The following is a 16,049-nucleotide window of genomic DNA, read 5'->3' as shown; positions in this document are numbered from 1 at the left end:
GACTCAGTTCATTTTATCTAGTGACATGGGGGGGTAGGGTTGCCAGGTGTCTGGTTGTCTACCAGAAAGTCCGGTTGAAGCGGGACCCGTACAGTGTCCAATCATATGTACCAGACACCAAAAGTCTGGGTGCTGTGGGCGAGGGTCGGATGCCAGGTCATCAACCTGCACCAGCCCCTGCTCAGTCAGGGCCACCACCTACCTATGTCTCATGGGCAAGCAAACTCTACATCAGGGGCTGCAGCCCCAGAGCAGAGGGAGCACAGCTGAGGGCGGGAGGGAGGTGGAGAGGATCAAGCAAGAAGGAAAGGGAGATCATTGGCCTCAAGGGAAGAGGCAGAGTAGGAGCATGGCCTTGGGGGTGAAAAGGCGGAGCAGGGGGCGGTGGGAGCTTCCGACACTCCTGCTGAAGTGTCCGGTTTTCAATAGTTAGAAAGTTGGCAACATTAATGGTGGATGAATTTGGCTCATTTATTATTAATACTGTTTTTGTTCAATAGACAAAAGTGATTGTGTTGCCTTGTGATTGCCACCTTTCCCGAAGAGACCTATGCTCATATGAATACTGCCAAAGCAAACATAAAGACTGTGGAAGTTGAGTGGGAAAAGTTCCTTCTTAATGATAAAAAATGAGAGCTTCATGCTCTGTGTTGTACAGAACTTTCAAAGGTTGTATGTTGTTTAGGAATGGGGGAAAAAATGAGTTACAAATTTCCATTACACTGTGCATAGTCTTTGTCTGAATGAGCAAACGTAAACGTAGGTATCAAATGCACTAAACAGTGAAGCATAGGTCCTGTTCAAAAGCAAAACAAAATTGTGTGTGTGTGTAATTGTATCTTTAATAAGACTAGGGACATGTGAATTAGTATGTATAGAAATATAAATAAATACAATTTGTTTTCTTTGCTTAGTGAAGAGTGCTCAGCAGTGGAGTCTTGAAATAGAGTCTGTTTTTGATGTAGTCAGCTCAAAGCCAGTTGTTGGTCTCGTGACAGTGAACATTCCTAAGTTGCAAACACAGCAAACCTATACTGCAGAACTTCCTCCTGGAGAAGGCAGAATTGTGCTGCTCGTAAACATCAATAAGGTGAGGGGGTGAATCCTGAACAGTCCAAGTAACAAAACGTTTCCTTCTGGTTGCTTGAAAGAAAATGCAAGATGTTTCCAGCACAGTTTTAATTTTCCCATTCACTTTCCTCATCTCTGCTGTGTTGACTGTGCCTGATGCCTTTTAGGGCAGGGGAACAGCTCTCTTACCTTCTCACAACTGACTCTTCCATTAGGACACCAAAGAGTAGTGTGGATGGGATATCTGGCATTTCACTCCTAATAAGTGAGAGACAGAGAGAGGTCACCTCATCTCTTGCTTTTGTTGGCCGGGAAATCGTTGTGCTGCTGTTAATCCTCAAAACCCTTCTTGTTGTTGGTACATATTGTGCAGATTATCCCACATCTACCTACTGTGGGTTTCTTTCACCTTCCTGTGAAGCATCTGGTACTGACCACTGTCAGACAGGATACTGGACTACATGGATTTCAGGTTTACTCCAGTATGGCAGTTCTGTGATCCGATATGATAGCACTATTTCCTGTCCCAGACCATTGTTTTCTGGGCAGATAGGTATTGTTGTTGTCAGGATGCAATATGTTTGGCCCTTAGAGGAGGAGGGAAAAGCATTCCTCATACAAACAGTAATGATACCTTTGTATACCTAAGGGCAAATGAGTCATGTATAGAATTTGGCTAACTGGGAGGAGGGTGCAAAATTAGTGAAGTTGCACCTCTTTCACTAGTTCTGAATTTAGTCCCTTGAGTTGAGGGATCCTTGAAGACATGTGGAGTGTCAGAGAAATGAAGCACTCCTTGGGAGAGGAGAAACACAACTGAAAATAGATGAATAGGTATACGCCCTAGAGTTAGAATGAACAGAAGCTCTCTCTGTCCAACCCTTCTCCCATCCCCCACCTCGCAGTGGGTGAAAGGCTAGCTACTGGCAAGGTTAATTTACATAAATTCTAATTTCACTTCCATGTAGTTCCATAGTGTTTTGTGCCTATGTTTTTAGGAATTCTATTAAATTTGTCCTGTAAATGTAGTTATGAAATTATTAGAGAGACTCTGGAGAAAAGGGTCAGCTTGTGCTGAGAAGTAATGGGCTTGTATTGGGCAATGAGCCCAGAATGAGTAAAATGGAGTAGTGGTTCTTTCCTGCCTTGAGATCTGGACCTAGTGGAGGTGCCTCTACAGAACTGAACTTGACAGCAGCGGACCTGAACCAGGGTCTGGCACTAGCTGACCAGAGCAGGAGCTGGTGATGCTGACTTCTTTGGAGTGGGGCAAACAAGCTGAGGGGAGCCTCCTCCCATTTGGTCACCACTGAGTCTAATTGGATTTGTGGGTGTGGACGCTGTTGAGAACAAGAATCTTGGGCTCCTGACAAACCCAATTAATAACCTCTCAGGCTATGGGGATCTGTCATACCCTTCATACATTTTTCTGGCTTTGTTAATTTAATTTTGCTATGTAATTTAAATGGGTAGATTTTTCCCCCCTGTTGAAAGGTATTTGGTTTATATTCCCTAGGACTCCTATGTGCTGTGTGTGTGGAGAAGAAACACCTATTAAGGTGAATCTGGGAGTGGAGAGTGGTGTGTGTGGCCAAGGTTGATTCAGATGTTTTAAAAGGGACTATTATTGACCAGTGGCAGATGGCTACATGAAAAAGGACAAATATCAAGGCTCTAGAGGGTTTTGTTTAAAAACAAATATTAGCCTTTAGTGAGCCTTTTTAGTCTGCAATAATACATACAGTGTGATATGAAACTGAACATGATTTTGTGCTTTGGTGTATTCCCCCCTCCTCTGCCCCGGGGAAGAAATTGGTTAATAAAATACAACCATGAGCCTGAGAGTAATTTGTGAGGAAATGGTGCCCTCAGAGCAGAGACAACAATGTGTTGTTGTTCTTCGTACATAAAGGGCTTTTGCTGCATGAATTCACAGCAGCTGATTTTACAAGAGACACAGCAGTGTGCTGTTACATATCTATGAGCCAGACTGAGCCCATACTCTGTGCAACAGATATGCATGGTGTGACAAACAGCAAGACCTGGCAAGAAATGAATTTCTGGTCAATGAGAGCTCACTTCAGATGATGATCTAGGTCCGAGACTGCTCAAGTGGATTGTAACAACCTGAGATGTACAATAATCACCCTGAAATTCACTGCACAGTGTTTTCTTGCTGTTCTGAAATTGCTTGCTTATAGAGGGATATGGGTATGACATCATTACCAACCAATAAGAAAGCTCCATTTGTGTTTAGCTTTCTAAAGCCACTCCATATTTGATGAGGCGTGATCTGATTTTTATGCTTCAGTTTTTATCCCTTGAATTTCCAGATTAGTACTCAGACACTATTGCTTAAGATAATTCCAGATCATGGAAGCTGAAATAAGTGGCTATAGCTGATTATGTCTGGGTATGGCTACAGCAAATCATATTACTGAGGTGTTCTTTGGCCTTGTTTTATGCAAAAAGATCGTGGCATCTCTTGCATTAACATATTCTTTGTTGATCCTTCCTTTGTTTGGTGCACATATTACTGCTTTCTTTCCCCAATTTGTGTACTTAACTGGTGAATGCAGCTCATAGTAAGTTATAGAACTGGGCAGCTATAGTATGTTGTTGGCATGAAGATATAACTATATGAAATGGATGCTGTTAACCTTGCTCCATCTCTTTTGGGAAAACAAGATGATACTAAATCATAGGGGGGGAAGTTCCTTTTTTTTGTTTCCAGAAATTAAATCAATAAAAACTAATAATATGGAGGAAAAAGTCAAAGGCTTGAAGCCTGAGAAGGGGATGGATCCTTTTCTTTTATTTAAAAGCTCAATTTAACTGAACCAGTGAGCGCAACCAACATTTGACCCAAATTGTACTTGAAGAGGTGGCTACAGGTAAATATTTAGTTTCACACACGATAGGTGAGGGGGAAGGTTTTCAAAGGTACAAATGGCAATTAGGTGCCTATCTCCCCTTTCCATTCAGTGGGTATTATCATTATTATTTATTGTTATATTGTTGTTTTATTTATTAATAATGTTTATTACAATAGTGCCTGAGGGCCATCCAAGAATGGGGCCCCCATTGTGCTAGGTGCTGTACAAACACAGAGTAGGAGACAGTCTCTGCACTGAAGAGCTTACAGTTGAAATAGATGAGACAGATACAGGGTGAGGGACGGGGTAGAACACACAAGCAGGGATGGGGTAGAACACAAGCAGGTATGGTGTGAGACTGAGGGAGGAAGAAGGTGCGGGTTGAAGCAAACAGCCGATCAGCACAGAGCAGAGAAAGTCCAGTCCAAACTACAAAATTCTTTGACTCTCCAGTAGTCACTGCTCTGACTGCTTCTTTTTTGACCAGCTGGAGTCTTCGACTGGCTCCTCTGCACTTTTCCCCCAAGGCCATGTGTTGGTGGGGGGGCGGGAGGGAGGAAGGGGAGGAACTTCTGGGATTCTAGTGCCCCTGTAATGGGGTGGGTCTCCCCTGTACAGTTCTGGTGCTGTGGGGCGGGGTGGCCCTGGCTGGATCCCATTTTATCCCCTTCCAGCTGGGGCCCAACTGCCATTTATGTGTTTGAAAATCTCCTACTGGATGCACAGTTGTTATTGTGAGAGACATGCCTAACTTCACACAAGCTGTTCTGATCTTAGCTTCTAATTGTTTTTTGTTTTTGTTTCCTCCCTCCTTAAGAGTGCTACAGTGCAGACTTGGTGGCCTAGTGGCCATGGAAACCAAACTGGATATGACATGACAACAACTTTCAACATGGGGCCAGGATACAAGATTGAGAAATTTTCGAAGGTACATAAATCCTCTCAATTAATATGGTATGTAGGAAGTTAATGTCAGGAAGCGTCACTGAATAACCCAGTAGCTCTCAAGCAGTATTAGAAAATGTTCTGCTGGATTGTAATTTTTACACAAGACTATTATTTAGAAACAGGATTTTCTGGAGCCCTAGATATAAGGTAACTAACACGCTGTCAGCTTTCACTTGTGCCAAAACCTGCACTTCCAGTCTGACTAGGGACAACTTGCAAACTAATTTGAAATTTAAAAAAGAAAAGGTGTTTTGTTTGTTTTTAAAATTCTCAAACTGAGGGGGAAAAAAACCAACCAAACAAACTAAAAGCTCTTTGTTTAAGCATTGTGGGATTTTGCTTGTCATCTTCAGGTGTGATAAATTATATTATGTAATGAACATGAAATTTACCATTGATGGTTTGGTAACACACATTGAAAAAAACTTGTGTATAATTATATTTAATTTGTTTTTAAAAAGAGAAGTGTATTTGGAATTTCAGTGTATAAAACTTTTGGGATGTGCTGTGAGGCACAAATTTGAAGTAACATCAATTACTAGAGCATACCGGACATGTTGAAAACACACAACTGTATGCGTCCCAGCTTTCAGAGGAAAGCAGTATCACAAATTAGAACGCCTAAGTAGCAATTAGGTACTTTATTTTACCCAATGTAATAGATTCTGTAAAGTACCTGTTTATAGAAGAAAGCTTTTTCATTACTTATTAGGATGTTCAGAAGATTTGGGACATTAAAGAACCACTCACAAATCTTCAACCTATTAAAAAATTCAGATAAAATTAGACTGGGTCCTACATGCTATGAGCTTAAGGAAACTACTAAATAAATCTGTACATTTGCTAGCTGATATGTATGTGTTTTGCACCACTGAAAATTAGTCCAGAAGCTATGCTCCTGCAAATGCTGTTCATTGTAGTACTTAGTACTGTGAGAAGCCCTGTTGAAGTCACTTCTCATTGTAGTTACCTTCCATCACGACCAGTCCTGCTAAGTGTTAACAGGATTGGGCCCAAAGTTTGTGTTCAGAGTGATGAAGATAATTCATGATCAATATTTTCAGTATAGTTCAAAATACAGGTTTGTTTTTTTTATGTGCAACAAGATAAACTCAGCATGGAGTTTTGGAAAGTGATTTTAGGTTTAGAAAACCATGGTGTAGGAAATAACATCTATATAATCTTGTGAGCAAGCCACATGGTATTGGGGAAGCAAAGTGATTCCTATTGGGCAGGTGCTCCAGGAGCCCCCACGTTGATGCGTGGCAGAATGGTCACTGGGATTCACAGCAGTACACAGGACATTGTTGCTCCTTTTTAAGAAGCAAAATGCACCTCAGAATACCTGCTGAGGTATGGTCTATAGGCTATGGCCCCTAGCCAGCAGGCCACCCCCACATAGGACCATATTGGCAGCTGGTCTTCCTCCCTGGCACTCTGTAAAATCCTGCCCTGCAGCTGCACAAGGAGGAAAGGCTCCATATAATCTCTTCCCATTCTAGCACATCCCAGGAGGATTTGCTCTTATGCCAGCAGGCTGGAATTTCTGCTGAGAAGGAGTAGAATAGTGGTAACATTCATCCAGAGACTTAGGAACTGGGAGTGGTTCTGGAGATTCCAACAGGGACAGATATATTTCTAAAAATGGTTGTGAAGTTTCTAGTTTCATTCCGTTGCTGCCCTTGTAAGTGAAATTAAGCTATATAAAGAGAAAGTATTTAAAAATGACTTTTCTGTACCTATTGCACATCCACCCAACTTGGGCAGGGAGAGAGACATACACCCATTCTGAGTAGCGTTACACCACCTTTGCAGCTGCCCAGTGTTAGGGCTGGTGCAATTCCCAGAGTAAGTTAGTGCAGTCTCCAAGGCTGTTCGGTGGCTTTCTACAGCCTCCTTCTCCCTCCTTTGATACACCTCTCCTGCCTCTGTCCTGCCCCTACACTGAGGGCAGCATAGGATCATCACACCAATCCTGCTCTGAGGAGAGAACCCCTCTGAGGCAGAGGAATTCCTGGATGATGGGATCTGTCTGCTTTCCAGCCTCTTTAGGCTGTAAGTATGGCATAAACAACTCAGAACATGGCCAAGAACCAGACTCGGAGTCTTATTTTTCCTTTTCTATAATTTAAATTATTTGGGTTGGAATTTGTTTCTCAGAAGATTGCAGAATAAAATCCTAGCAAAAGCCAGCATAAAGAGTAAGTGTTTTCTGGAATGTGGGAGTGCCTTTGTCCAGCTCTGTTGGTTATCCATAGCCTCTTTCTCCCCTTCCATGGCTCCATCAAACAACTTCTTGCCACTTTAATTCTCTCTTTAGTGTTATTGAAAACTCTTGCCCTCCCTCCTGTTTGTTTGTTTTCTGAGATCTTTCTCTTTTCCTCCTTGCACTCATTTCTGCCTCATTATTGGAGCTTTTTATCTCCATCCTGCTGCTGTTTTTAATACTTGGGTTTTTTTAACCACCTGTATTTTCCCCCCACTAGATTTTTAGCATCACTCCAACACATCTTTCCTGTCTGACTCTGTCTAATCCATCTTGGCATTTACACCACAAGCATCATCACAGTATTTTAGTATTTTGTGTTCATTTATTTAGGTATCCTAGCTCTAGCTCTCTCTCCTGATTTTCAGCTCTAGCTCTAGCTCTCTCTCCTGATTTTCAGCTCTGGACCTCTTCCTCTCCCGCTGTATCTTTTTCCCACCTCTAAACGCCCAAATCCAAATCTATTCGACAAAAAAACCCATCAACATATCCTGACTTTTTTGGTTCCTCCAGTTGATCGGATTTGCTTGACAAAGACTTGGAATTCTTTAGCTTGTCCCATAATCTGGTTACTGATTGATTTTGATGGTGATGCGAGCTGCAGAGTTGTGTGAGAGAAACTTCTGATTATCATTTTATATTCAAGAAGCATAGATGTGGGAAACAACAAATTCCAGGAATGGGTAGAATGCGTCAGTCCTAAGGCTAAGTTCCTCATAAAAGGAGAGCCAGAGAGAGAGAGAGAGAGAGACATGATAGTTCTCAAGGGGCCAGACTGTGAGTCATCTTGTTACCCCCTTGCCTCCATTGAGAAGCGGACTTGCTTGTGCTTAACTGGGTGTCAGCTCCTTGATACCACCTGTCTTAGCCACCCAAACAATCTCCTCTGGGCAATGCCAGCCCTTCCTTTACCTTGAAAGTTAACAACAGGTGTTTTCCAGTCCTTGAGCTCCTTTGAAGTGTTCTCCTGTAGAATCCAGCCCCTTTTCCATTGAGCACTCACAGAAATACCAGGTCCGCTGTCCCCAAGGGAACAATATACATACTAGCTTGTATGATTCAACTCAGGATCAGCACCTTGTTTAATACCACAGCACTGAGATATATGTACAGTGGTGACAATCATACATTTGTTATTAAAGATTCAAGATTTGAGAGAGAGTGAGTAAGGATAATGGAAACAAAAGGGTCACCTATGAAACAAAATTACAACAGACTAAACTTTAACTGGGTAATCTCCATTCTAAATAAGTTTATATCACCCCAAAATGTCTTCTGCAGTGTTTCAACCAAGGCACTGCCTGTTTACTTCCTAGGTGCAGGATAAAGGGGTGTCTCCTTGCTTTCTACTTCTATCCAAGTTAATTGTCTGTCCTCATGGACAGTAACCCTCCCCTGTCTGCTCTAGTTGCTTGTTTTTTCCCGGTCTCTGCTTCATCCCTGTTGATTTCACATCCCTCTGTTGATTTGGTATGTAGATGTGCAGCCATTGTGTTGACTTACAATGCTTAATTGAAATACCAACAGAGACAGGTGAAAAAACATCTGTTGTCTGACAGAAAACCTGTTTGTCAACTCTGCCTTGATACAGACGTTACAACACATTTTCAGTATACATACCTAACTCTTTACATAGTATCTGTTCATACATTTCACAAGGATATTAATGACCAGTGTGATCCTGGCTTAAGATCTCACAGGACATTCTTAGGTGAACCAAAATATACATATCAGGTTATTCTTTAACCTTCTTGGCCAGTTGGCATTGAGGGGTTCTTGGGTCACAGAGATAGATGACCTTCCCCAAAAAACATGCAGATATGGGGCTGACGTGTAATTCAACCAGTGGTGAACTTGGCCTTCTATACAGAGGTGGATTAAGGCAGAAACTGTGGCTCTGGCCCCTGGGCTTGTAGGGACCCCATGGACTCCTAAAGTTTGGATTCAAGGATCCATGAGGTGGGAGCCTGCCATCAGAGTGTGTTAGGAGCAGTGGCAGTAGGGAGCCAAGAGTGCCATGAACACGTTGGTTTGGTGTGACGTGACCTTTGTATGATTGGGGACTCTTTGATCATACTGGATCTGAGCACCATTTAGCCTTAATCCGTGGCTGCTTCTGTACAGTATTATAATTATTATTCTCTATTATTTGTATTGCTGTAGCGCGCAGGAGCCCCAGTCATGGACCAGGAGTATGCTAGGTGCTGTACAAACACAGAACAAAAACTGTCCCTGCCCCAAAGAGCTTACTATTTGTATGCATATGAAACAGTCATTCAGGTTTCTGCCCCATACTGTAATATTTGGGTCAGGCTTCTGCTTCTATTTTTCCTTGTGTACGTTTTGGTCGTTACTTTGACATAGGAGGGATCAATCTGTGACAGATGATCTGTGATCACAAGTTTGGTTTGTCATACACATTGCCTGCATGAGGATAAAACTAATCATTGCACAACTTGACTCGAGCGCCAAATAGGAACCAGGTAGCGCAAAGTGTGTGTTGTTTCTTTTCTTGCCATATGAAATACTGTTGTTTTTCCCCCCTCAGTATTTGTATGATTGATAAGATTAAAATATTTCACAAAATAAACTATGGGCATTGTCCATGGCCTTTTGAATTCCAGCCTATGCTTGATTTGTGGAATTAAAATGTTTATGCCAGTTCGTAAATGTATCAATTGTATTTATTTGTATTAAGTTGACCCCTACTGCTACATTCCTAGTATACATACTCACCCCAGACGTATGTTCAATTCAATTCTCGAGCCTGATGTCTTGAAAACGTTACGGCAAATAATAATTTAATCTTGAGGGAGGTGCAGTTTAGTAATTTAAGGTTAGGCCCAAGAGCTAGGAAATCTCCAAGTTCTGACATAGACTCACTGTTTTGATTTTGTTGGCTGCAGTTCCTCAGTTACTTTTCCCTCACTTCATTTGAATTAATTTCACAATTCTCTGTCTCCTATACTGAGCAATAGGAAGAAACACATGTACTGATACTTGGGTTACATGCACAAAGAGCAAACTGGATATATTCTTTTTAATCTAGATGATGTGTATCAGAGTAAGGAAAACAACAAAGAAATAACAAGAATAAAGTATTCCCGAAAGAGAGAGAGTCTCATTCAGTAACATTCTGCAGCTGAACAGGAACCTAAAATGGCAGCTGTCTCCCATCTGCTCCTACTGTGGGTAGGGAGACACCTCTGACCTCTTCATTCAGTCACATAGCTAAGAATATAAGAACGGCCATTCTGGGTCAGACCAAAGGTCCATCTAGCCTAGGATCGTGTCTTCCGACAGGGGCCAGTGCCAGGTGCCCCAGCGGGAATGAACAGAACAGGTAATCATCACGTAATCCATCCCCTGTCGCTCATTCCCAGCTTCTGGCAACATAACTATATAACTGCTCACTTCCATATTGCCCCAGAAGTCTTTACTGTACAGTTGTCAGTGCAAACGAAATATTCTTCAGCACAGTGCATATACTTAGCCCAAATAAACAGTCCCCCAAACAGTCCAGCACTCTCCAGTCCTGTTCTTCCACATACAGGAAAAGGATTAAAAAAGCTTGCATAGTTCGTAATGCTCTATCCACAAGCACAGATCTACCAGATGTCAGGATGAAAGGGCAGCTCTAATGGATGTGCAGGCCTCTGCTTGATGAGTAACTCTACATGACCGCAGTCAGGAACAGCCTTGCTTGTAGCTTTATCTAATCTAGCTGTTGTATGTCTGAGCTGGTCACCATGGTATCTTAGTGCTGAACTGCACCTATTCAAATATAACTAAGCTGTCCAAAGGCGCTCCCCTCTCCTTTGGATAGTTGCCAGGGGAAAGATGTCATTACTGGGGGAACTGGCTTTAGTAAAGAGATGGGTCTCATATTTTGATCTGAGTGGTCAGGCTTGGGCTTAGTATCATCTTGTCTGGCAAAGAATTCCACAGCTGGGGTTCTGCAATCTCCTTCCATAAGAAGAGAAGGTGTGGATAAAATACAATTAATGTTTAATCTAATGCAGCTTCTGGATTTCTCTCACTGGTCTCAAACAGGACATATGCAAGTCTGCTGCAGCATGTGCAGTCTGCGCACATATGCACACACTCTCTTTCTGTTAATAAGCCAGAAACTTCTGGCAATTTTCTATTTCAAGCTCCTCTTAAAATGAAAGTAAGTTGATATTATGCATACATGGTTTAGCAAAACGTGCACAGTGGTTTCATTTGAAAGACCTATACTATTATACTTAACCTATTTTAGAAATGGCCCAATAGTGTACTAGCAAATGAAAGATGTAACTAACAATTCCTGAAGGTGAAGGTTAGGTTTTTAGATTTGTTTTTTTTTTTTATATTTTTTCATGTCTCTGATTGCTCTAAAAATGCACAAATTTCAATTCTCCACAGGCTTATTTTCGAACAGTGGAACTGGTTGAGGAGCCTATACTTGGTTCACCAGGCCTGAGTTTCTACTTCAGGATCAACGGACTCCCCATCTTCTTTAAGGGATCCAACTGGATTCCAGCAGATGCCTTCCAGGACAGAGTTTCCTCTGATATGTAAGTCCTAATCAGTATTCTTTAGATATTGAATACAAAGGGACAGATTCTGCCTCTCCTTATTCATGGTGACTAGCACTCACTCTATGAGCAGTCCCATTGACATCAACAGTGGAACTATCTTCAGTGTAGAGTGCTATTCAGTGTGATCAAGGGGAGTAAAGATCAGGTCAATAACGGGGAAGAGATTTGGCTCTTGCACGAAGGTAGTGTTCTGATGTTGTTGTTGATGGATGAGTTCAGGGAGCCTGGATGATATTGGTAATCCTCAGAGAGCCTGATTCTGCTACCCTCAGATTGTTAGCAGTGGGACTACTTCTAGGGTAAGGTGTCTACTCAGAATGACCTGAGGTTGGCAGAATTGGGTCCAATATGATTTTAAAATGTCATTTAGGATGCCGTAATGCATCTGTTGTTTTTCACAACATGCTTTGTAGAATGTATGAGAGAAAAAAGACTCCTAGATATGTTTCAGAAATGGTTGGAAATGATTAAAATTCAAAGTAATATGTATATAAAACAGGGTAAAATTTAAAAGGGAAAGACTATTACAAATCAAAGGAGCTACTTGGATAAATATAGTGTTTGTTTAAATTTTTTTTTTTAATAAAACATTTTTTGAAGGGTGTTTGACTCTTTCTGGGATAGAACATTAAGATCCAATCCTGCAAACGCTTGTTACTGAGTGTAGTGCCTACTACCACGAGTAGTCCCACTGGTCTGTTTGGTGAGTGTTTTATTTGCAAGAATGTAGCTTTGGGAGTGCAGTGAACATTTATACAGATTTCTAGGGTGTCAGAAGGGTGTTTCTGTCAAAGTTACTAGTCTTGGCCTGTCTGCTAATGATATACATAAATTGGACATATGTAGAAAAAGGATACAAGCATGTGTAGGCTTCTCCTGGATATCGAGTTTGGGGGGCGGGGTGTAATTTCATACAACTGTTAGCTCTCCTGATTTAATTCTCTTTGTATTGAACAGGTTAAAGCTCATCTTGCAGTCCACAGTTGATGCTAACATGAATGTGCTTCGTGTATGGGGAGGAGGAGTATATGAGCAAGATGAATTCTATGATATCTGCGATGAACTAGGAATAATGGTAAAACATAAACAGGACAGCTCAGCTCCTGTATTCCAAATTGACAAGAAAATAACAAATAGAAAATACTGGTGTATGAATGAGGCAGCTGAGTTAATACTGGTACAGGAATCTGGGCTAAATTTTCAAAAGGAACCTAGTGATTTCTGGATACCCAACTTGAAACAATATAGAGGCCTCATTTTCATAAGACAAGTGCTCTGAAAATCAGGGTCCTTTAAGGTCTTGCAAGTTGGGTACCCAAAAGTTAAAAACTTACCCTGTTAACATTTGAATTTCCTTTTGCATGTGTGCACAGGTGCTCTCTAACGTCTCGACCTTAACATTAAATGTATCTTGTAATATATGGAGATATACCTATCTCCTAGAGCTGGAAGGGACCTTGAAAGGTCGTTGAGTCCAGCCCCCTGCCTTCACTAGCAGGACTAAGTACTGATGTGGCCCCCTCAAGGATTGAACTCACAACCCTGGGTTTAGCAGGCCAATGGTCAAACCACGGAGCTATCCCTTGCATGTTGTTCTTTAGTGTCTCATGTTTGTTTGTAACAGCCGTGTTAGTCTGTATCCGCAAAAAGAAGAACAGGAGTACTGTTTGTTTAAAGAAAATAGTGGAGAGGAAAAAAATGAGGGGAAGGTCATAGGCCATGCGCAGTAAGTGTCTGCTTCTAGGTACAGCACCTTCCTAAAAGTTATCCTGCCTTAGGCCATGGGCAGAATGTAACTGCTGTTGTTATGCACCAAAAAGGTGTATAACAACAGCACAGTTGCAAGCGTAACAACTGTCACCTTGCCTGTTAACAGGAATTGAATTTAAGACCTCCAGAGCTGAAAGCATGACCTGCTCGAGCATGAGCCTGTGGTGAAGCTCAGAGCTGTCACAAAACTCCCCCGACAACACCTAACCAAAACAAAGCGCTGCACTGCTCGCGCAATTCTTTCTCCAGAGAGAAGATGAGAGATAGAAAGAACTGCATGTGACAGACATTAGTCATGTTGATTAATGCACTGCTGGAAGATGCTCAAATACTATAGTGATGAGTGCCTTAAAAGAAGCTATATCCAATAGAATTCTCTGTGGATTGGGCACAAAGGATGACTTGTAACATTCATGAAACAGTGGGCTACACAAACACATGATTTAAAATATTTATAACTAAAAGTGTTCACCTTTTCCCCACTCAAATGTGGCTTACCTTGGCTTTTTTTTTGTTCTGCATGGAGATTGTGGGACCTTTTACTCATTCTGATTACTTACTCCTGTGACAGTAGCACCGCCAAAACCTGTGGGAGTACATGAATAAATTCTCAACAGTGTGAGTACTGCCTGCACAATCAGTGAGAATTAACTACCCTGGTTATAGTTCCAGCTATTTTTGAATAATCCCATCAACAATTAAGGTAGTTGCGCTTTCCCTTCTGTAAAAAATTTTATTTCTGTTTAAAAAATGAAGTCCTCTTAACCTCAAAACAGCTGAAGAGATTTAATTCAAACTTTCCAAAAACTTTCAACTTTGGCCTGAGACCAAGCATGGAAAATTTCAGCCCCAAAGGAATATTTTGGGGAAAGCTGTAAATGAGTGTAAACGTGACTGTAGTGGGAACTCCTGCTGCAAACACTGTGGTGGAACTAGATAGATAGCTCTGACTTACAAGACTAAATACACATCAGTGGTTTTTGATGACACTGAGTATGTGAGTGAAGCTTGAGTTGTGCTTGTTGTTAGAATCTTGAAGTGTGCCTACATCTACCATTCAGCATAGACTCATAGACTTTAAGGTCAGAAGGGACCATTATGATCATCTGGTCTGACCCCCTGCATGCTGCAGGCCACAAAACCGTCCCTACCCCTTTCCTTGACTCTGCTGTTGAAGTCCCCAAATCCTGGTTTTAGTGACTTCAATTGGCAGAGAACCCTCCTGCTAGCGATCCCTGCCCCATGCTGCGGAGGAAGGCGAAAAACCTCCAGGGCCTCAGCCAATCTACCCTGGAGGAAAATTCCTTCCCGACCCCAAATATGGCGATCAGTAAGACCCTGAGCATGTAGGCAAGAGTCTCCAGCCTGACCCCTGTTAGCCATTGTACTATTTACCTGCCATTGCCTGGTATTCCTTGGCTAATATGTTTTACCATTAAACCATTCCCTCCATAAACTTATCTAACTTAATCTTAAAACAGACAGGTCCCTCGCCCCCACCGTTTCCCTCAGAAGGCCGTTCCAATATTTCACCCCTCTGACAGTCAGAAACCTTCGTCTAATTTCAAGCCTGAACTTCCCCACGGCCAGTTTATATCCATTCGTTCTCGTGTCCACATTAGTACTAAGCTGGAATAATTCCTCTCCCTCCCTTGTATAACACACACAAATGAAACACTATGATTTTTGCAAGAGAAATGTTACATTAGCATTGTATATGAAAGGGTCTTCTTCCCTCTGTTTGTTTATATGTCCATGCATAGACATTCTCTCTGAGATTTGCCTATACAAGAGAGAAAATTCTTAGATATTCCTTATACTGAGACCAAATTATTGGAACTTGGTGCCTAAAACTGGGCACTTACATCTATTTTGGTCACCTAAACAAGGGCCCGGATTTTCAGTGCTTCTGAACACCTACAGTTCTCTTTGATTTGTAGGTACTTTAACCTAAATAGGTCATTTAGCTCCATGCCCAGGCAGAACTCACTGCAAGGTCAGGGCTTATTTAGTAACCTAAATATTGATGTAGGTACCTAAAATTTGGCCCCCATTCTGAAAAAATTGAACTTTGATTTTAAAGAGAGGCTTCTATGAAAATCAACCAAGACATTTTTTAATATTAATGATTATGAATATTCTACTTAACTTGCCTCTCTTGCTATCTTATAAAGAGTTGGAAAATGATTCAAAGTTAAGTCATGTAATGGGATAATATCTCAGAAAAAAGAAGTAACAATTCATTGGAGCTAGTATGCTAAATACTGTTAGATACTTTTGAGACATGCCTTTATAAAAGGGTGTTTGTCTCTACACAATCTCCGATGGAGCCTGCACAGGTTTGTATTTTTTATAAGGCCTGATTGTGCACTGATTTTTGCACTTTTTTCCATTGTAAAACTTCTGTGATTTTGCATTTATTAATGGATTTTTTAAAAATTGTTTCAGATCTTTTAGGAAAGACCCACTGAATCATTCATGGAAGGGCATCCTCTCACTGCAGGAAGTGCTTAGCTGGCTCTCAGCTTTCTGCCT

At 41.5% G+C, this 16,049-nt stretch overlaps 1 protein-coding gene across 3 annotated transcripts in view; it reads left to right on the top strand.

The window, feature by feature from the left end:
- MANBA (mannosidase beta) overlaps positions 1-16,049 on the top strand; it is a 65,456-nt gene that overhangs the window by 23,123 nt on the left and 26,284 nt on the right. For all 3 annotated transcript variants that reach the window (XM_034770744.1, XM_034770742.1, XM_034770743.1), the window contains exons 6-9: positions 915-1,090; positions 4,765-4,875; positions 11,569-11,720; positions 12,702-12,819. In XM_034770744.1, coding sequence (XP_034626635.1) covers positions 915-1,090; positions 4,765-4,875; positions 11,569-11,720; positions 12,702-12,819 — 557 coding nt within the window. The remainder of the gene's footprint in view (positions 1-914; positions 1,091-4,764; positions 4,876-11,568; positions 11,721-12,701; positions 12,820-16,049) is intronic.

Source organism: Trachemys scripta, chromosome 5 (genome assembly GCF_013100865.1).
Source record: "Trachemys scripta elegans isolate TJP31775 chromosome 5, CAS_Tse_1.0, whole genome shotgun sequence".
NCBI classification, from domain to species: Eukaryota; Metazoa; Chordata; order Testudines; family Emydidae; genus Trachemys; species Trachemys scripta.
This window is presented reverse-complemented; position numbering and strand designations above follow the sequence as displayed.